We start from the raw sequence: 14,877 nt of genomic DNA, 5'->3' as shown, positions 1-14,877 counted from the left end.
AGGGGGTCGCCGTGGCCAGGAGGATTTGGGCTCCCTCCTGGCCCGATATTGTTGGGGAGTCGGCGGTCCTTCGGGGGGGGGGGGGAGGGATGTATCGGACGTCGGGGGGGGGCATCAGGCTTTCAGGATGGGGACAGACCTTCAAGGGGGGACAGTGCACGGAAGTCAGGGGGGGTGAACGGAGAGTCGGGACAGCGCACGGAAAGTCAGGGCGGGCGAAAGGAGCGTCGGGCAGCATGCGCGGTATACCCGTGAGCGTGGTATATCAAAGTTTTTGTGCAAATCATCGTGATTTCTGCGCGCTATATTCGTGTGCGCGTTTTATACGGGTGCGTGTTATTTGCGTGAAAATACGGTACTGGTGAGCTGGACTTCTGGTTCCTGACCAGCTTCCTAAGTGTACCATCAAGATATGCTTGCACTTTGCTTTGGGAGTCCCTAGACGTAGCACCCCATTTCGTTTGTGCGGGCTGTGTCTCCTAATAGCATGGTTTATTTCAGGTTTATACTGTTTCATTAACTGTTTCAATTGTTATGATCTTTTATGTTGCGAGCAGATTATACTGATTTGTTGGGGAGTTTCCCCATACCCCTCTCTTTTGTCTTTGTCCTCTACAGGTGACTGTCTGCTTTTATACAAACTGGCTTCCTGAGGGCACTCCTTGAGGTAAAAGGCATAAAAGTATATAAATGAACCTTCCTACAAGCAGTCTGGCTACATGAGATGCAAAACCCACTTGTCCAGGAACAGGGCAGGACTGTACAAGAAAGAGAGGTTTTAGCCAAGTTCCAATATACAAAAGAGAATTGCCTCCTATCCCACTTTTTAATTTCCTAAACAGTACTTCATGAGGGACTTTGTCAAATGCCTTTTAAAGTCAGAAACAGATCTCTACAGGACATACATACCAAAAAGTCTTCAACAAAAGATTCCTATTTGACAGCTGTCTTAATGTGTCAAACAAGGTGATCACTAACACTCTCAGTACCAAAATCACCTTAGGGAGGAATGACCTGCATGAGAGGTGAACAAACATTTTACCTTTCTGAGAAAATGAGCAACATTATAGTGAACTGCAACAGACAAACCCTTAAAGAATTCAAAACCAGGCCTTTCTTCAAACTAATCTGAAGAAGGTCCAAAATGGAATAAGTCCAGAGTAAAACTGGTAACGTGGACACACTCCAGAACTGTACATAGGCTAGCAAAGTCAACTTCTCCCATACTTTTAGAGATATGGATAGAACTACCAGGGAATATCTCCTGCTCAACACTTTCCTCTCGAGGGCAATTTCTTAGAGCAAACTATATTAGGTCATTCAAAGAATTTGACTTTGACATAAATGATCTCTGGAGAAAAGGAGCTGTCTTCAGCCTCATTAGATCTACCTATTAAAGCTTTCTTGGCCAGTTTAGCACTAACAGGATAACCAAAAAAAGATGAGAGGCCACGGTGGGAAAACATCAGCATCTTGCATGGCCAGAGTTGGACCCATCCAGAGGTTGTTCACTATGCATGCTGTATGGATCATTCGGATATTTCCTTTAGCTCAGATAAACAAACTCATAGCTTCTCTTCATCACCTGGGAGTTCCTGATGCCACCTTGTTCACTCACATTATCTACTATAGCTGCACACAGCATTACTGCTCCCTGAAACTGTAGAAGGAATCCCATTCAAGGCCAGATGAATGGCCCTTTACTCCAGTCTTTCTTAGGCCATATGCATCTGCAACAGTGGTAGTATTTGCCGCCATAGCTGGCTCTAACATGGCAGCCACTTGATCTGTGAATTCTGAGGTGGATCATCTTCTAGTGGAAGCTGCAAGAAGGGTGGCTAATCCCACAACTCTCTTATTTCCCTGCAAATAAAGCTGTACAACCACTAGGTCCCACAAACTACTCCACCTTCCTCTCTCAGCCATATCCAGGAAGTAGCCTCTAGTTGCTCTTGTGAAAACACAAATTTCTGCACAAAAAAAAAAATCAAAATTCTGCAAGTTTATTTGACAACATTTAAACAACATTTTTGGCTAATTATTATCCAGAATTTCAATATAATTCAGTATATTTTCATTAAATTATACTACTGAAGACAAAGAGCCTTCACGTTTTTCTCACTTAGTGACTTTTTTCTAGGAAAAGATATCAAGTTGAACAGCGTAAAACTTCTCTCTGCATCTCTAGAGTTGGAGACAGCATTTATACAACTAAAGGCCAGGATATATAATGAATCCCCCAAAATCCAGATACCTGCTATAGTCAGCATTCTACAAAACAGGTCAAATAAAAATTTGGGGGACTTTCCAACCAAACATTGGAAGAAATGCACTTTGGACAACTTTTTAAAACCTCTTAAGACAGTCAGATTTAATTGGTCAGAAGGATGGTAGTAGGAAGCCAAGAACTATTCACATGGCACAAAATGTTCAAGCAGTCAAACTAGTCCCATGGGAACCATTTACTATTCCCAAGATTAAAAATATTTTGAAGGATTATTCAGAATACAATTAAGTTTCTCTATGCCAAAAATGATTGATATTTAACCATTTTTGTAGAAATTATGCTGACCATAGCAGGGGATTGGGTTTATTTTTGGTTTACAATGTAGAATTTCAGTACAATTCAGTATTTTCATTTAATTTATAGTAGAGAAAACAAAGAGCCTGTGTCTTCCCCCCAGCCAGCCTCTCTCTCACCCTTGTCCCCCCAGCCATCATCTCTCTCGCTCTTGTCCCCCCCAGCCAGCCAACATCCTTCTCATTCCTGCCCTACCCCAGACAGCATCTCTCTTACCCCTGTCCCCCCAGTCAATATAGAAACATAGAAATATGATGGCAAATAAAGTCCAAATGGCCCATCCAGTACGCCCATCCACAGCATCCATTATCTCCTCCTCTCCCTAAGAGATCCCCACATGCCTATTCCACGCTTTCTTGAATTCAGATATAGTTCTTGTCTCTACCACCTCTACTGGCAGCCTATTCCATGCATCTACCACCATTTCTGTCAAAAAAGTATTTTCTTACATTACTCCTGAGCCTATTACCTTTTAACTTCATCCTATGCCCTCTCATTCCAAGGCTTCCTTTCAAATGACTCGCTTCATGAGCATTTATGCCATGAAGGTATTTAAATGTTTCTATCATATCTCTTCTCTCCTGCCTTTCCTCCAAAGTATACATTATTGAGATCTTTAATTTTGTCCCCATACACCTTACAACGAAGACCACTGACCACTAATTTTTCTGTTGTTCTAGGTACCCTTAATCTCTCCTCCTGTCAGAGAAGGAGGGAGGGAGAGAAAGAAGCCAGGTAGAAAGAGGGGAAGACAAGATGTCCCAATTGAAAAATTAGCTTACTTAGACATAAGGTCTGGTGTTTTGAGAGCTTAAGGATCCACTACTGCTTCCTCTTTGCCTGTGCTTACCTCAACAAGAAGAGCAACTTAACTGTGACTACTCAGAGAGTCTAAGTCCCTCCTCGAGGGCCGCAATCCAGTCGGGTTTTCAGGATTTCCCCAATGAATATGCATGAGATCTATTAGCATACAATGAAAGCAGTGCATGCAAATATATTTCATGCATATTCATTGGGGAAATCCTGAAATCTCGACTGGATTGCAGCCCTCGAGGAGGGACTTTGACACCCCTGGTCTAAGGCCAAATCCTGCTGCATCAATCTAGTTCATTCACCATCTAAACTACTAGAAAAGTGGTGGTCTTTTCTGTCTCCATCTTCTGGAAGGGGAACAAAACCCATTTGCTGGATTGGCCTGGCAGTAAAAGAAAGAGCAATTTTACATGTGTAAATTGGATATCTAAAAATTGTCTTCCCCCAATTAAAGTATTTACTTCATTTCAGAGAAAGTTGTTCCACACAACTTGTACTTTTAGCTATGTTAGAAGTGTTGTTCCTGGAGAAATGTTTATGTTGGTGGAAGATAACAATACATACAGATTATTGTATTTTGACATCTAGGCATGTTGTTTTCTATGGGAAAAGTGTATACACAAAGAAGAGGAGCCTAAGTCCACTTCTGTCCACAACAAGTTTCAAAGGGAAAAGTTAGATACAAAAACCATGATTAACAGGTACCCACAAACTTGTACAGCCTGACAATCTTAACTGAAATCTATATAATAAAAAACCTGTTGATCTTGAGGATGCACAAGATGCCTTGTAGCATTTACCTGTGATTTATTAATTACATGATTTGCTTCCAGCTGGATACAAAACTTTACACCAAGTTCAGAAGAAAATGATTCCATTGGTGACAGAGTGCCAGATGTCAGAACAATTGAGCGTGCATTACCACTAACTTCAGAAAAAGCCTTGAAAAAAGTGAGGGGAAGACAAAGGAAGTCATTTTAAAATAGAAACAATATGACAAAGAAGATACTTAATATAACTATTTTTACTCTGGATTATTCTTATAAAAACTTATTAGATTCAGTTTGTGAAAGCAAGAGTATTGTTGTACTATAAAAACAAATTTTAAATTATGAAAACAGTGTCTTTAGTAATACTGTATTTGCAACCTGTACAATTATCAAAGACAGTCAATTAAAAAGTTTCATCATAACCACTTTCCCTCTTTGCAACGAGAGTAGAAATAAGAGTCTCAGTAAATGACTGCAGCTAGCATTGTATTTTGTAACCTAAAAGGTGCCATCTCAAACCAAATGTGTAACAACTGCGAAACAAGGCAGTTTTAACTGTCCAGACTCTGTAAGAAGGAAACATTAGGTTCTTACCTTGATAATCTTCTTTCCAATATAAGGGTAATGTAGACTTGACAAGTGACATGTAGGTTCCTTTCCTCCAACTACAAGGATTTCAGAAAGCATCATCTATATTTTTGAACTCCACCCCCTTGTGTCCCTGGGTAATGCTGAAATCCTCAGTTTGTAACAAGAACAATTAAACCATCAATGGACCGTTATAAGAACCATAAGAAGGTCCATCATGTCCAGCAGTCCGCTCACGCGGGGGCCCACCAGGTCCAGGACCTGTACAGTAACCCTCTATCTATACCCTTCTATCCCCTTTTCCTTCAGAAAACTGTCCAAACCCTTCTTGAACTCCAATACCGTACCTTGTCCTATCACGCCCTCTGGAAGCGCATTCCAGGTGTCCACCACCCGTTGGGTGAAGAAGAACTTCCTAGCATTGGTTCTGAATCTGTCCCCTCTTAATTTTTCTGAATGGCCTCTCGTTCTTGTAGTTTTCCAAAGTTTGAAGAATCTGTTCCTCTCCACTTTCTCTATGCCCTTCAAGATCTTGTAAGTCTCTATCATGTCCCCTCTAAGTCTCCGCTTTTCCAGGGAAAAGAGCCCCAGTTTCTCCAATCTTTCGGTGTATGAAAGGTTTTCCATACCTTTTATCAAACGTGTCGCTCTCTTCTGAACCTTCTCGAGTATAACCATATCCTTCTTTAGGTATGGCGACTAATATTGGACGCAGTACTCCAGATGTGGGTGCACCATCGCCCGATACAACGACAGGATAACTTCTTTCATTCTGGTTGTAATACCCTTCTTGATTATACCTAGCATTCTATTCGCTTTCTTAGTGGCTGCTGCTCATTGCGCCGACGGCTTCATTGTCTTGTTGACTATTACCCCCAAGTCCCTTTCTTGGGTTCTCTCACTCAATAACAGCCCTCCCATCATGTAGCTGTATCTCGGGTTTCTGTTTCCTACGTGCAAGACTTTACATTTCTCTACATTTAACTTCATCTGCCATCTCATCGCCCACTCCCCTAGTTTGTTCAGGTCCCTTTGTAAACCTTTGCAGTCCTCTATAGTCCTAGCCCCACTAAATAGTTGGGTGTTGTCTGCGAATTTTATTACTTCGCACTTCATCCCTGTTTCTAGATCATTTATGAATACATTGAATAGCTGCAGTCTAAGCACTGACCCCTGCGAAACACCACTCATGACCCTCCTCCAGTCCGAGTAGTGGCCCTTCACTCCTACCCTGTTTCCTACCTGCCAACCAATTCCTGATCCATCTGTGTACGTCTCCTTCCACACCATGGTTCTTCAGTTTCCGAAGTAGGCGTTTATGGGGTACCTTGTCAAAGGCTTTTTGAAAGTCTAAGTATACGATGTCAATAGGGTCCCCTTTGTCCATCCGTTTGTTAATTCCTTCGAAGAAGTGCAATAAGTTCGTTAGGCACAATCTTCCCTTGCAGAAGCCATGTTGGCTTGTTTTCATAAGTTTATTCCTTTCTAGATGCTCCTCAATCGTATCTTTTATCAGTTCTTTCACCATTTTCCCCGGAACTGAGGTCAGACTTACCGGTCTGTAGTTCCCCGGGTCACCTCTTGACCCCTTTTTAAAGATGGGTGTAACGTTGGCTATCTTCCAATTTCCGGGATCACGCCTGTTTTCAGTGATAGATTAAAAACTTGCTGTAGTAGTTCTGCTATTTCCTCCTTAAGCTCTTTCATCACCCTAGAGACAACAGTGGAACCAACCAACCTGAGTGCAACCAGCATTAACATTTATGCAGCTCATATAGCCTCTCGCAAAAGATTTTGCTTTAGAGCCACCCGATAATTCTTCTTACTTGTTTAACAGAAGTACATTAAACATCTTCATTTTCTCTTGGTCATTCAAAGACAAGCCTCTGGAGACATCCATATATGTCCGAGGTAGACAGCAGGCTCTAACTTAACACCTGACAGGACGAGCCGTCAAGCTTACTGTACCCTTATAGTGGAAAGATTATTGAGGCAAGAACCTACATAAGAATAGCCTTACTGGATCAGACCAATCGTGGTCCATCAAGCCCAGTAGCCCATTCTCACGGTGGCCAATCCAGGTCACTAGTAGCTGGCCAAAACCCAAGGAGTAGCATTATTCCATGCTACCGATACAGGGCAAGCAGTGGCTTCCCCCATGTCTTTTTCAATATGGACTTTTCTTCCAGGAACTTGTCCAAACCTTCCTTAAAACCAGCTACACTATCTGCTCTTACCTACTTTTTCTTCCAGTGCAAATGGTGCAGACTTAACATATGGATGTACCAAGGCAGTCACCTAAGTTTAGGGCAGGGCAGATAAGCCTTCTACAAGCACCGAGAACCCAAAAGCGGTGTCCATTTCTGCTGCCATATCCACTCTGTAAAACTGTAAAAGTATAGAGGGAGGACCATGTAGATGTTCTACAGATCTCCTTGGGTGGAACTGCCCAGGATTCCGCCCACGAAGAAACTACACCTCTGGTGGAATGCACTTTCAAAGCAATCAGCGGCTGTTTATCACAGCCAATGTACACAGCAAGATAGCCATGCAAATCCATCTGGAGATGGATGCCTTCAAGGTAGACTTTCCCCATCTGCTAAGGTTGGTCAATACAAAAAGATGGCCGAAAAGACAAAATTCGTTTGCATCTTGAGATAATGGAGAAGACCTCTCCTCATATCCAGTAGCCAAGACTTTGTCCTTTTTTTATGCCTGTGGCATGGAATGCCGGACTTTCTGATTTACATGGAAGGCTGAGACCACTTTTGGTAGCAAGGAAGGCACCGAGCATAGAGACATGCCCATCTCTGTAAATCTGAGGAAGGTCTCCCTGCATGATAGAGCCTGGAGCTCCAAAAACCTTCTCACCAAGGCAATCGCCACTAGGAAAACTGTCTTGACTGTACGATCCATCAGTTTTGCATTCTGTAGGGGTTCATATAAAGCTTTACAGAGGGACTGCAAACCCATAGTAAGATTCCAAATGGGGAATAGTTGTCGCATGGGAGGATGCAGCTGCAACTCTCCCTTCAGGAATCTAGCTATGTCTGGATGGGAGCTAAGCACCTTTTCTCCACTCGGGCTCTAAAGCATGGGAGGATGGCTACTTGCATTTTGAGAGAACCAACCACAAGGATCTTTTTGAGGCCATCCTGAAGGAACGACAGGATTTCGGAAATGGGAGCTGTGTACGGCTTTACCTTCTGACCATGACACCAGCGCTGAAAAGTCTTCCAGTACTTAGCATAAGCCGTTACAGTCGCCAGATTCTTGGATTGTAGAAGGATAGTTATGACTCCCTTCGAGTATTCTTTCTGTGCTACGGTTGAGTGCTCAAGAGCCAAGCAGAAAGACCAAAGTGTTCCAGATCCTCCAGGATGATTGGGCCCCATGACAGAAATGTTGGCATTAAGGGCAGCCAGAGACATCTATCCCGTTGTAGCTGTACTAGATCTGTGTACCATATCCAATGCAGCCAATCCAGCACCACTATAATCACAGATCCAAGATGGGTCGCAATTCTTCAAATGATTCGGCCTACTGTTGGCCACAGAGGGAAGACCAAGGCATCTACACCGACACTTCCTGACTTGAATTACCATCTGAAGTACCAAGGTATGCTATCAGGTCGATTGCTGGTCTTCCCCAGCACTTCATAATTTTGTTGAAAACACTCTGGGACAGCTTCTATGCTAGCCTCCTCCCAATTAAACAACAATTGGGCCTCCAATTTTAACTCAACACTCCTGGTGCCTGTCTGATGACATATGCCACCACTGTGGCATGGTCCGAGATGACCCCGACAGCTTTGCCTTCTAGATACTTTTCAAAGGCCTGCAGTGCTAGCCGAATGGCTCTCAAATTCAATCTGTTGATGGACCAGCTCCTCTGAGAGGATATCCAGTGGCCCTGAACTGAGCAACCCTCACAATGACCTCCCTAGTCTACCAGACTAGCATCTATTGTCAGTATCACCTATATTTTATTTTATTTTTTTGTATACCGCCATACCCAGGGAGTTCTAGGCGGTTCACAACAAATAGATGAATTACATACAGTGCGATTGAACAAGGAGGAACATAGCAAGGCAATCGAAAGGTCAAAACTTGTTTACATTGACAATTTGGGTGGGGTTAAGGGCTAATACAGAGCATATACAGTAAGTACTGTAAGAGAATACAACTGGATTTAAGAGAAGGGGGAATAGAGCATATTAGATGAGAGGGGGGGCAACAAGGAGAAGGTGGGAAGCGTTGAGGAGGGGGAGGGGAGGGTTAAGGATTTGCTCAGTTGCAAAGAAGGGATTTTGATCTGTTTTTCTATTTTTCTAGTGTGGCGAGGGGGAACGATTAATGCGGAAGAGGGGGGCATTAAGGATTTGGTCCATTGAAAAGTAGAGTTTTGAGCTTTTTTCTAAAGTGGAGGTATGAAGAGGCGTCAAGTATAATTTGGGCGAGTCATGAATTTAGTTTGGCCGCTTGAAAAGAGAAGGTTCGTTCGAGGAATCTTTTAAGATGACACGATTTCAGTGAGGGAAAAGCGAACATAGTTATTCTGCGGGAGCTCTTATTATTATAGTTTAGGTTGAAGTGGGGGTAAAGGTAGTCTGGTGACATACCAGATACGGTTTTGTAGCAGATGCAAGAGAACTTAAATAGGACCCTGGATTCGAATGGCAGCCAGTGCAACTTGTGGTAGAAAGGGGATATGTGTTCCCATTTCTTCAGGCCAAAGATAAGGCGGATTGCGGTATTTTGGACCAATCTCAGCTTCTTAGTGATTTTCTTGAAGGCGCCTAGATAAATGATGTTACAGTAGTCTAGGACACTAAGAATAGAAGCTTGGACCAGCAGACAAAAGGAGGTGTCGTCAAAGTACTTTTTAATGGTGCGGAGTTTCCAGAGCACTGAGATACTTTTCTTAAACACTAGGTCAGTGTGTTTCTCCAATGTGAGATGCTTGTCTAAGGTGACTCCTAGTATTTTTAAGGATTGCTCAATACAGTAGTCTAGACCAGTGTTCTTCAACCTTTTTACACCCGTGGACCGGCAGAAAAAAAAGAATTATTTTGTGGACCGGCAAACTACTAGGACTAAAATTTAAAAATCCCGTTTCCGCCCCATCTCCGCGAGCTCGGTCCCCACAAATCATCTGATCCCATCCACACAAGCCTCAGTTATGATTTTATATTGAATGTATTTTATTAAAGTATAAAAAGAAACAATATTCTGTAGAATTGTCATTTTATAAATACAAATAATTCAGAGCAAGGATCAACAAAACCCCTGTCTCCCCTCCCCTTCACATATATCCCCTCTACTATCAAGAAGACTGAACAAGCCAAATTATTACAGAATGCTACACAGAAATATCATGCTAACAGAATACTGAAGTAACACATGACAGGAATAGTTTTAGGGGAGTGCAACTAGGGCAACTGCCCCCTGGTCAGAGAGCGCCCTAAGCCAGCTGAAAGCTAAAGAAGCACTGCCTGGGTTTTGCAGTCCCCAGTTATGTCTAACACCAGCTCTAGCAGGATATATATTTCAAATCTGATATATTCTAATCACAAAATAGAAATAAAATTATTTTTTTCTACCTTTTGTCGTCTCTGGTTTCTGCTTTCAATCTTTTTTTCACTCTCTTCCTTCCACAGTATGCCCTCTCTGTCTCTTCAATCCAGCATCTGCCCCTTCCATCCACTATCTGTCCTCTCCCCCTTCCATATGGTATCTGTCTTCTTTCTATGTCCCTCTCCCCTTTCCATCCAGCTTGTGCCCCTCTCTCCTATTTACATGATTCATTCCAGCTTCACTGCTCTCTTCATTTTTATCTCTCCTACACCAGATCTATCATCATTGTCCCTCTGCTTATTTTTCTGCTGACCCCTTCCTATCATCAATCTCTCTACTTTCTCATGCCTGTGTCTCCCCTTCCCCTCCTCTAATCTCTCTGCCAGCTGTTTCCTTCCTTTTTTCATTCTCCCTTCCCTCCTCCTCCTGTCCAGCAGTAACTCTCTTCCCTTCCTCCCCTCCCAGCAGCATCTCTCCGTCTCCCTCTCCAGTAGCAGCTGTCCCTTTTTTTTCCTTGCCCAGCAGCTTCCCAGATTCCTTTCCCTCCTCCCCTCCCAGAAGCATCTCTCCTTCTCCCTCTCCAGTAGCAGCTGTACCTTTTTTTCCTTGCCCAGCAGCTTCCCAGATTCCTTTCCCTCCTCCCCTCCCAGAAGCATCTCTCCTTCTTCTCCCTCTCCAGTAGCAGCTGTCCCTTTTTTTATCTTGCCCAGCAGCTTCCCAGATTCCTTTCCCTCCTCCCCTCCCAGAAGCATCTCTCCGTCTCCTTCTCCCTCTCCAGTAGCAGCTGTCCCTTTTTTTCCTTGCCCAGCAGCTTCCCAGATTCCTTTCCCTCCTCCCCTCCCAGAAGCATCTCTCCTTCTTCTCCCTATCCAGTAGCAGCTGTCCCTTTTTTCCTTGCCCAGCAGCTTCCCAGACTGATAGTGGTTTTCTCCCCTCCCAGCAGCTCTTCTTACTTCCCAGCGCAGCGATTCACGAAGGCAGCCTCGGGTCCTTTGTTGGGTCGCGCCGCCTCTGAGGAAAGAGGAAGTTGCATCATCAGAGGCAGCCGCGACTCAGCAAAAGCCCCGAGGCTGCCTTCCTGAATCGCTGCGCTGGGAAGTAAAGGAGAGCTGCAGAGAGGGGAGAAAGCCACTGTCGGAGGCTCCCCAAGATCTCTCCGGCCCAGCGCAGACTTCAGATGCTGATCTTGCCGGTCCTGCGCGGACCGGCAGGAAGTTCAAATGAGTCAATCTTGCCGGTCCTGCGCGGACCGGCAAAAATTTCCTGCGGACCGGTACCGGTCCGCGGACCGGCGGTTGAAGAACTGTGGTCTAGACCGTTAACATGTAGTGCAGTTTCCTTGATTTTGTCGTTTGGGGATACTAAGAAAAATTTAGTTTTCTCTGGGTTTAGCTTTAGTCTAAACGCTGTCATCCAGAGTTCGATCTGATTTAGGGTGAAAGATAGTGAGTTTAGAAGCTCTGAGGTAAGGTAAGAGAGCGGAATGATTATGGTGATGTCGTCCGCGTAGATGAAGAATTTGAGCTTTAAATTCTGCAGGAGGTTTCCTTGGGAGGCAAGGTATATGTTAAATAGGGTGGGGGACAAGGGGGAGCCTTGTGGGACCCCACAAGGGTTGTCCCAGCTGTAAGAGGTAGTGTCCTCCTTGAACACCTTGGAGGTTCTTGTTGTCAAGAATTCGTGGAACCAATTGAGAACGTGACCTGAGATTCCAATAGGAACTATAAGGAACTACGGAGAGTAAGTCCCTGAACAGTGTCTCCGCCAAGAGCCACCAGCGCAGACTTTAATGCACTTCCACTGTCCAGGGTAACTGCCTTTGGAGTGAATCCATTTGCAGAGACCAGTGGAATAGTAGCGCACGCTAACAAGTACGAAGAAGAGCTTTTGCTACCATGGACCACAGCAACTGCAGGTAGTGCAAAGCCTTAAGAGTCGGCATCACTAGAATTTCGAAAATCTGGCATCTTAGCTTCAGTTTGCATGCTTCGATTAATTAATCTTCTTTTTTAGTCATTCTCGGTTTTTATTTACTTAATTTTTAATTCAACTCCTCCCCTTTTGTTTTTGCCTTTCCCCCTCTTTTTTATTATATTGTAGTTCATTCCCCTTTTCCCTGGTTTCTCTTGTACTGTTGAATGTAACATAACCTAGCATTATTGCATGGTAATGTTTGTATTGTTGTCTTTCTCTTTTGTTTTTGAAATTATATTTTAAATATCTTTGTACATCGCTTTGAAATATGACCTAGCGTTTAATCAAAAATTTTTAATAAACTTGAAACTTGAAACTTTAAACTTGAAACTTCTGGAAGGAAAACAGGCCTTTTGACATGCTAAACAGAATACCTAGATACTACCGAAATTGGACTAGGTCCAGATGACTGTTCCAGAAATTGATAATCCATCCCAGGTCCTGCAGGAGCTGTACAACCTGTGCCACTGCCTGGAAACCTTTGACTTTGGACAGAGCTCTGATCAGCCAATCACCCTAACGTGGTTGAACCTGAATTCCTGCTTTGTGCAGGTGGCTGCAGCTACCACCATCACCTTTATAAAGGTGCAAGGCACCTTTGCCAACCCGAAAGGGAGCTCTGATAATTGGAAATGTCTTTCCAGTACATGAAACCTGAGAAACCTTCATCGAATCCAGCAAGGCTAGGAAGTTCCTCGGTGCTATGATCAAACGCATGGTCTGCATTTGGGATCTGAGCAACCTTAGTGCCATATAGACACTATATGGTGGAGGAGGGACACAGCTGGCACTTGTTATAGTCCACTGGATGAACAAGGGGCCATGCAGAACTGTTCCAGGATTTCTGCAAACTTCTGTAGCACTAGATGCCTTAAAGGTTGGATGAAGACCTAAAAATAAGAAAGGAGATACAGAAGTGAACAAAAGACACCTTCTCATCTCACATGCACAAAGAAAAACTGAGGAGATGAGTCATTTCCTAGAGACACAAGGAGGCAGTGTTGAAAAATATAGATGATGCCTTCTGTAAATCCTCCTGGTTGGAAGGAAAGGAACTCACATGTCAAACCTACTGTACCCTTTGCACTGGAAAACCCTTTCGTAAGAACATAAAAATAGCATTACTGGGTCAGATCAATGGTCCATCTATAGCCCAATATCCTGTCTTCACAGTGGCCAATACAGATCACAAGTATCTGGCAAAACCCCCAAATAGTAACACCATTCTATGCTACCAATCCAGAGCAAGCAGTGGCTTCCTCCTTGTCTGTCTCAATAGCGGACTATGAACTTTTCCTCCAAGAACTTGTTCAAATCTTTTTTTTTTTTTTAACTAGCTATGCTAACCGCTCTTACCACATCCTCTGGCAATGCTTCCAGAGTTTAACTATTCTGTGAGTGAAAAAATATACCTTCCATTGGTTTTAAAAGTATTTTCCTGTAACTTCATCAAGTGTCTCCTAGTCTTTGTAATTTTTGATGGAGTAAAATATTAATCCACTTGCACCTGTTCTACATCACTCAGGATTTTGTAGACTTCAATCGCATCTCCCCTCAGCCGTCTCTTTTCATACCTGAAGAGCCCTAACCTCTTTAGTCTTTCCTCATACGAGAATAGTTCCATCCCCGTTGTTATCCTGTGTCACTCTTCTTTGAAGTGTGTGGCACAGTGGTTAGAGCTACAGACTCAACACTCTGGGATTGTGATTTAAACCTCGTGCTGCTCCTTGTGACCCTGGGCAAGTCACTCAGTCCTCCATAGCCCCAGGTACGTTAGATAGATTGTGAGCCCACTGGGACCGATAGGAAAAATGCTTGAGTACCTGATTGCAAAACCGCTTAGATAACCTTGATAGGTGGTATATAAAAACCTAATAAACTTGAAACTTCTAGTTTTACTATATCTTTTTTGAAATAAAGCGACCAGAACTGAACGCAGTACTCAAGATGAGGTTACAACATGGAGCAATATAGAGGTATTATAATATTCTTAGTCTTGTTAACCATCCTTTTTCTAATAATTCCTAGAATCCTGTTTGCTTTTTTGGCCGTTGTCACACATTGCACAGGTTTCAGTGTATTGTCTACAATGACACCCAAATCTTTTTCTTGGGTGTTGATCCCCAAGGTGGACCCTTGCATCTGGTGACTATGATTTGTGTTATTCTTCCCAATGTGCATCACTTTGCATTTAATAAGACACTTAAACATTAAGCCTTTTTACTTGTTATTTTATGAGTTTGTGTTCTGTAATGTAGAGACTATTTTTTATAGTTACAAAGAGTTTTCCAGAATGTCTAAGAGCCACTATCTTTCTCAAGCTATGCGAGTTAAAATTGTAAATTGGTTATACAACCTGACTTACCACAGCTGGGTTTAAACACCAGAAGTTCAGCACCAGGACTGCAGTTTTCTGTCGGATATTTTTTCTGATTTTAGGACGGGCAAAGAATCCATTTTCATCAAGAATTTCTTTTCTATTTGTCCAGGTGTAGGTCTGTTGTAAGGCAACTCTATAGTCATTTGCATACCTAAAATGAGCAAAAAGTAAGTTTCGCATCATTTCATATCCTGC

At 43.1% G+C, this 14,877-nt stretch overlaps 1 protein-coding gene across 9 annotated transcripts in view; it reads right to left on the bottom strand.

Annotated features, from left to right (window-relative positions):
• The window catches only part of BRIP1 (BRCA1 interacting protein C-terminal helicase 1), a 354,698-nt gene that overhangs the window by 190,896 nt on the left and 148,925 nt on the right, over nucleotides 1–14,877 (bottom strand). For all 9 annotated transcript variants that reach the window (XM_033922791.1, XM_033922782.1, XM_033922790.1 and 6 more), the window contains 2 exons: nucleotides 14,668–14,833; nucleotides 4,195–4,335 (listed from right to left, as the gene is read on the bottom strand). In XM_033922791.1, the coding sequence (XP_033778682.1) occupies nucleotides 4,195–4,335; nucleotides 14,668–14,833 (307 nt within the window). The remainder of the gene's footprint in view (nucleotides 1–4,194; nucleotides 4,336–14,667; nucleotides 14,834–14,877) is intronic.

This window comes from Geotrypetes seraphini, chromosome 15 (assembly GCF_902459505.1).
Source record: "Geotrypetes seraphini chromosome 15, aGeoSer1.1, whole genome shotgun sequence".
NCBI lineage: Eukaryota > Metazoa > Chordata > Amphibia > Gymnophiona > Dermophiidae > Geotrypetes > Geotrypetes seraphini.
The sequence above is the reverse complement of the archived record's forward strand: the minus strand, read 5'-3'. Positions and strand labels throughout refer to the sequence as shown.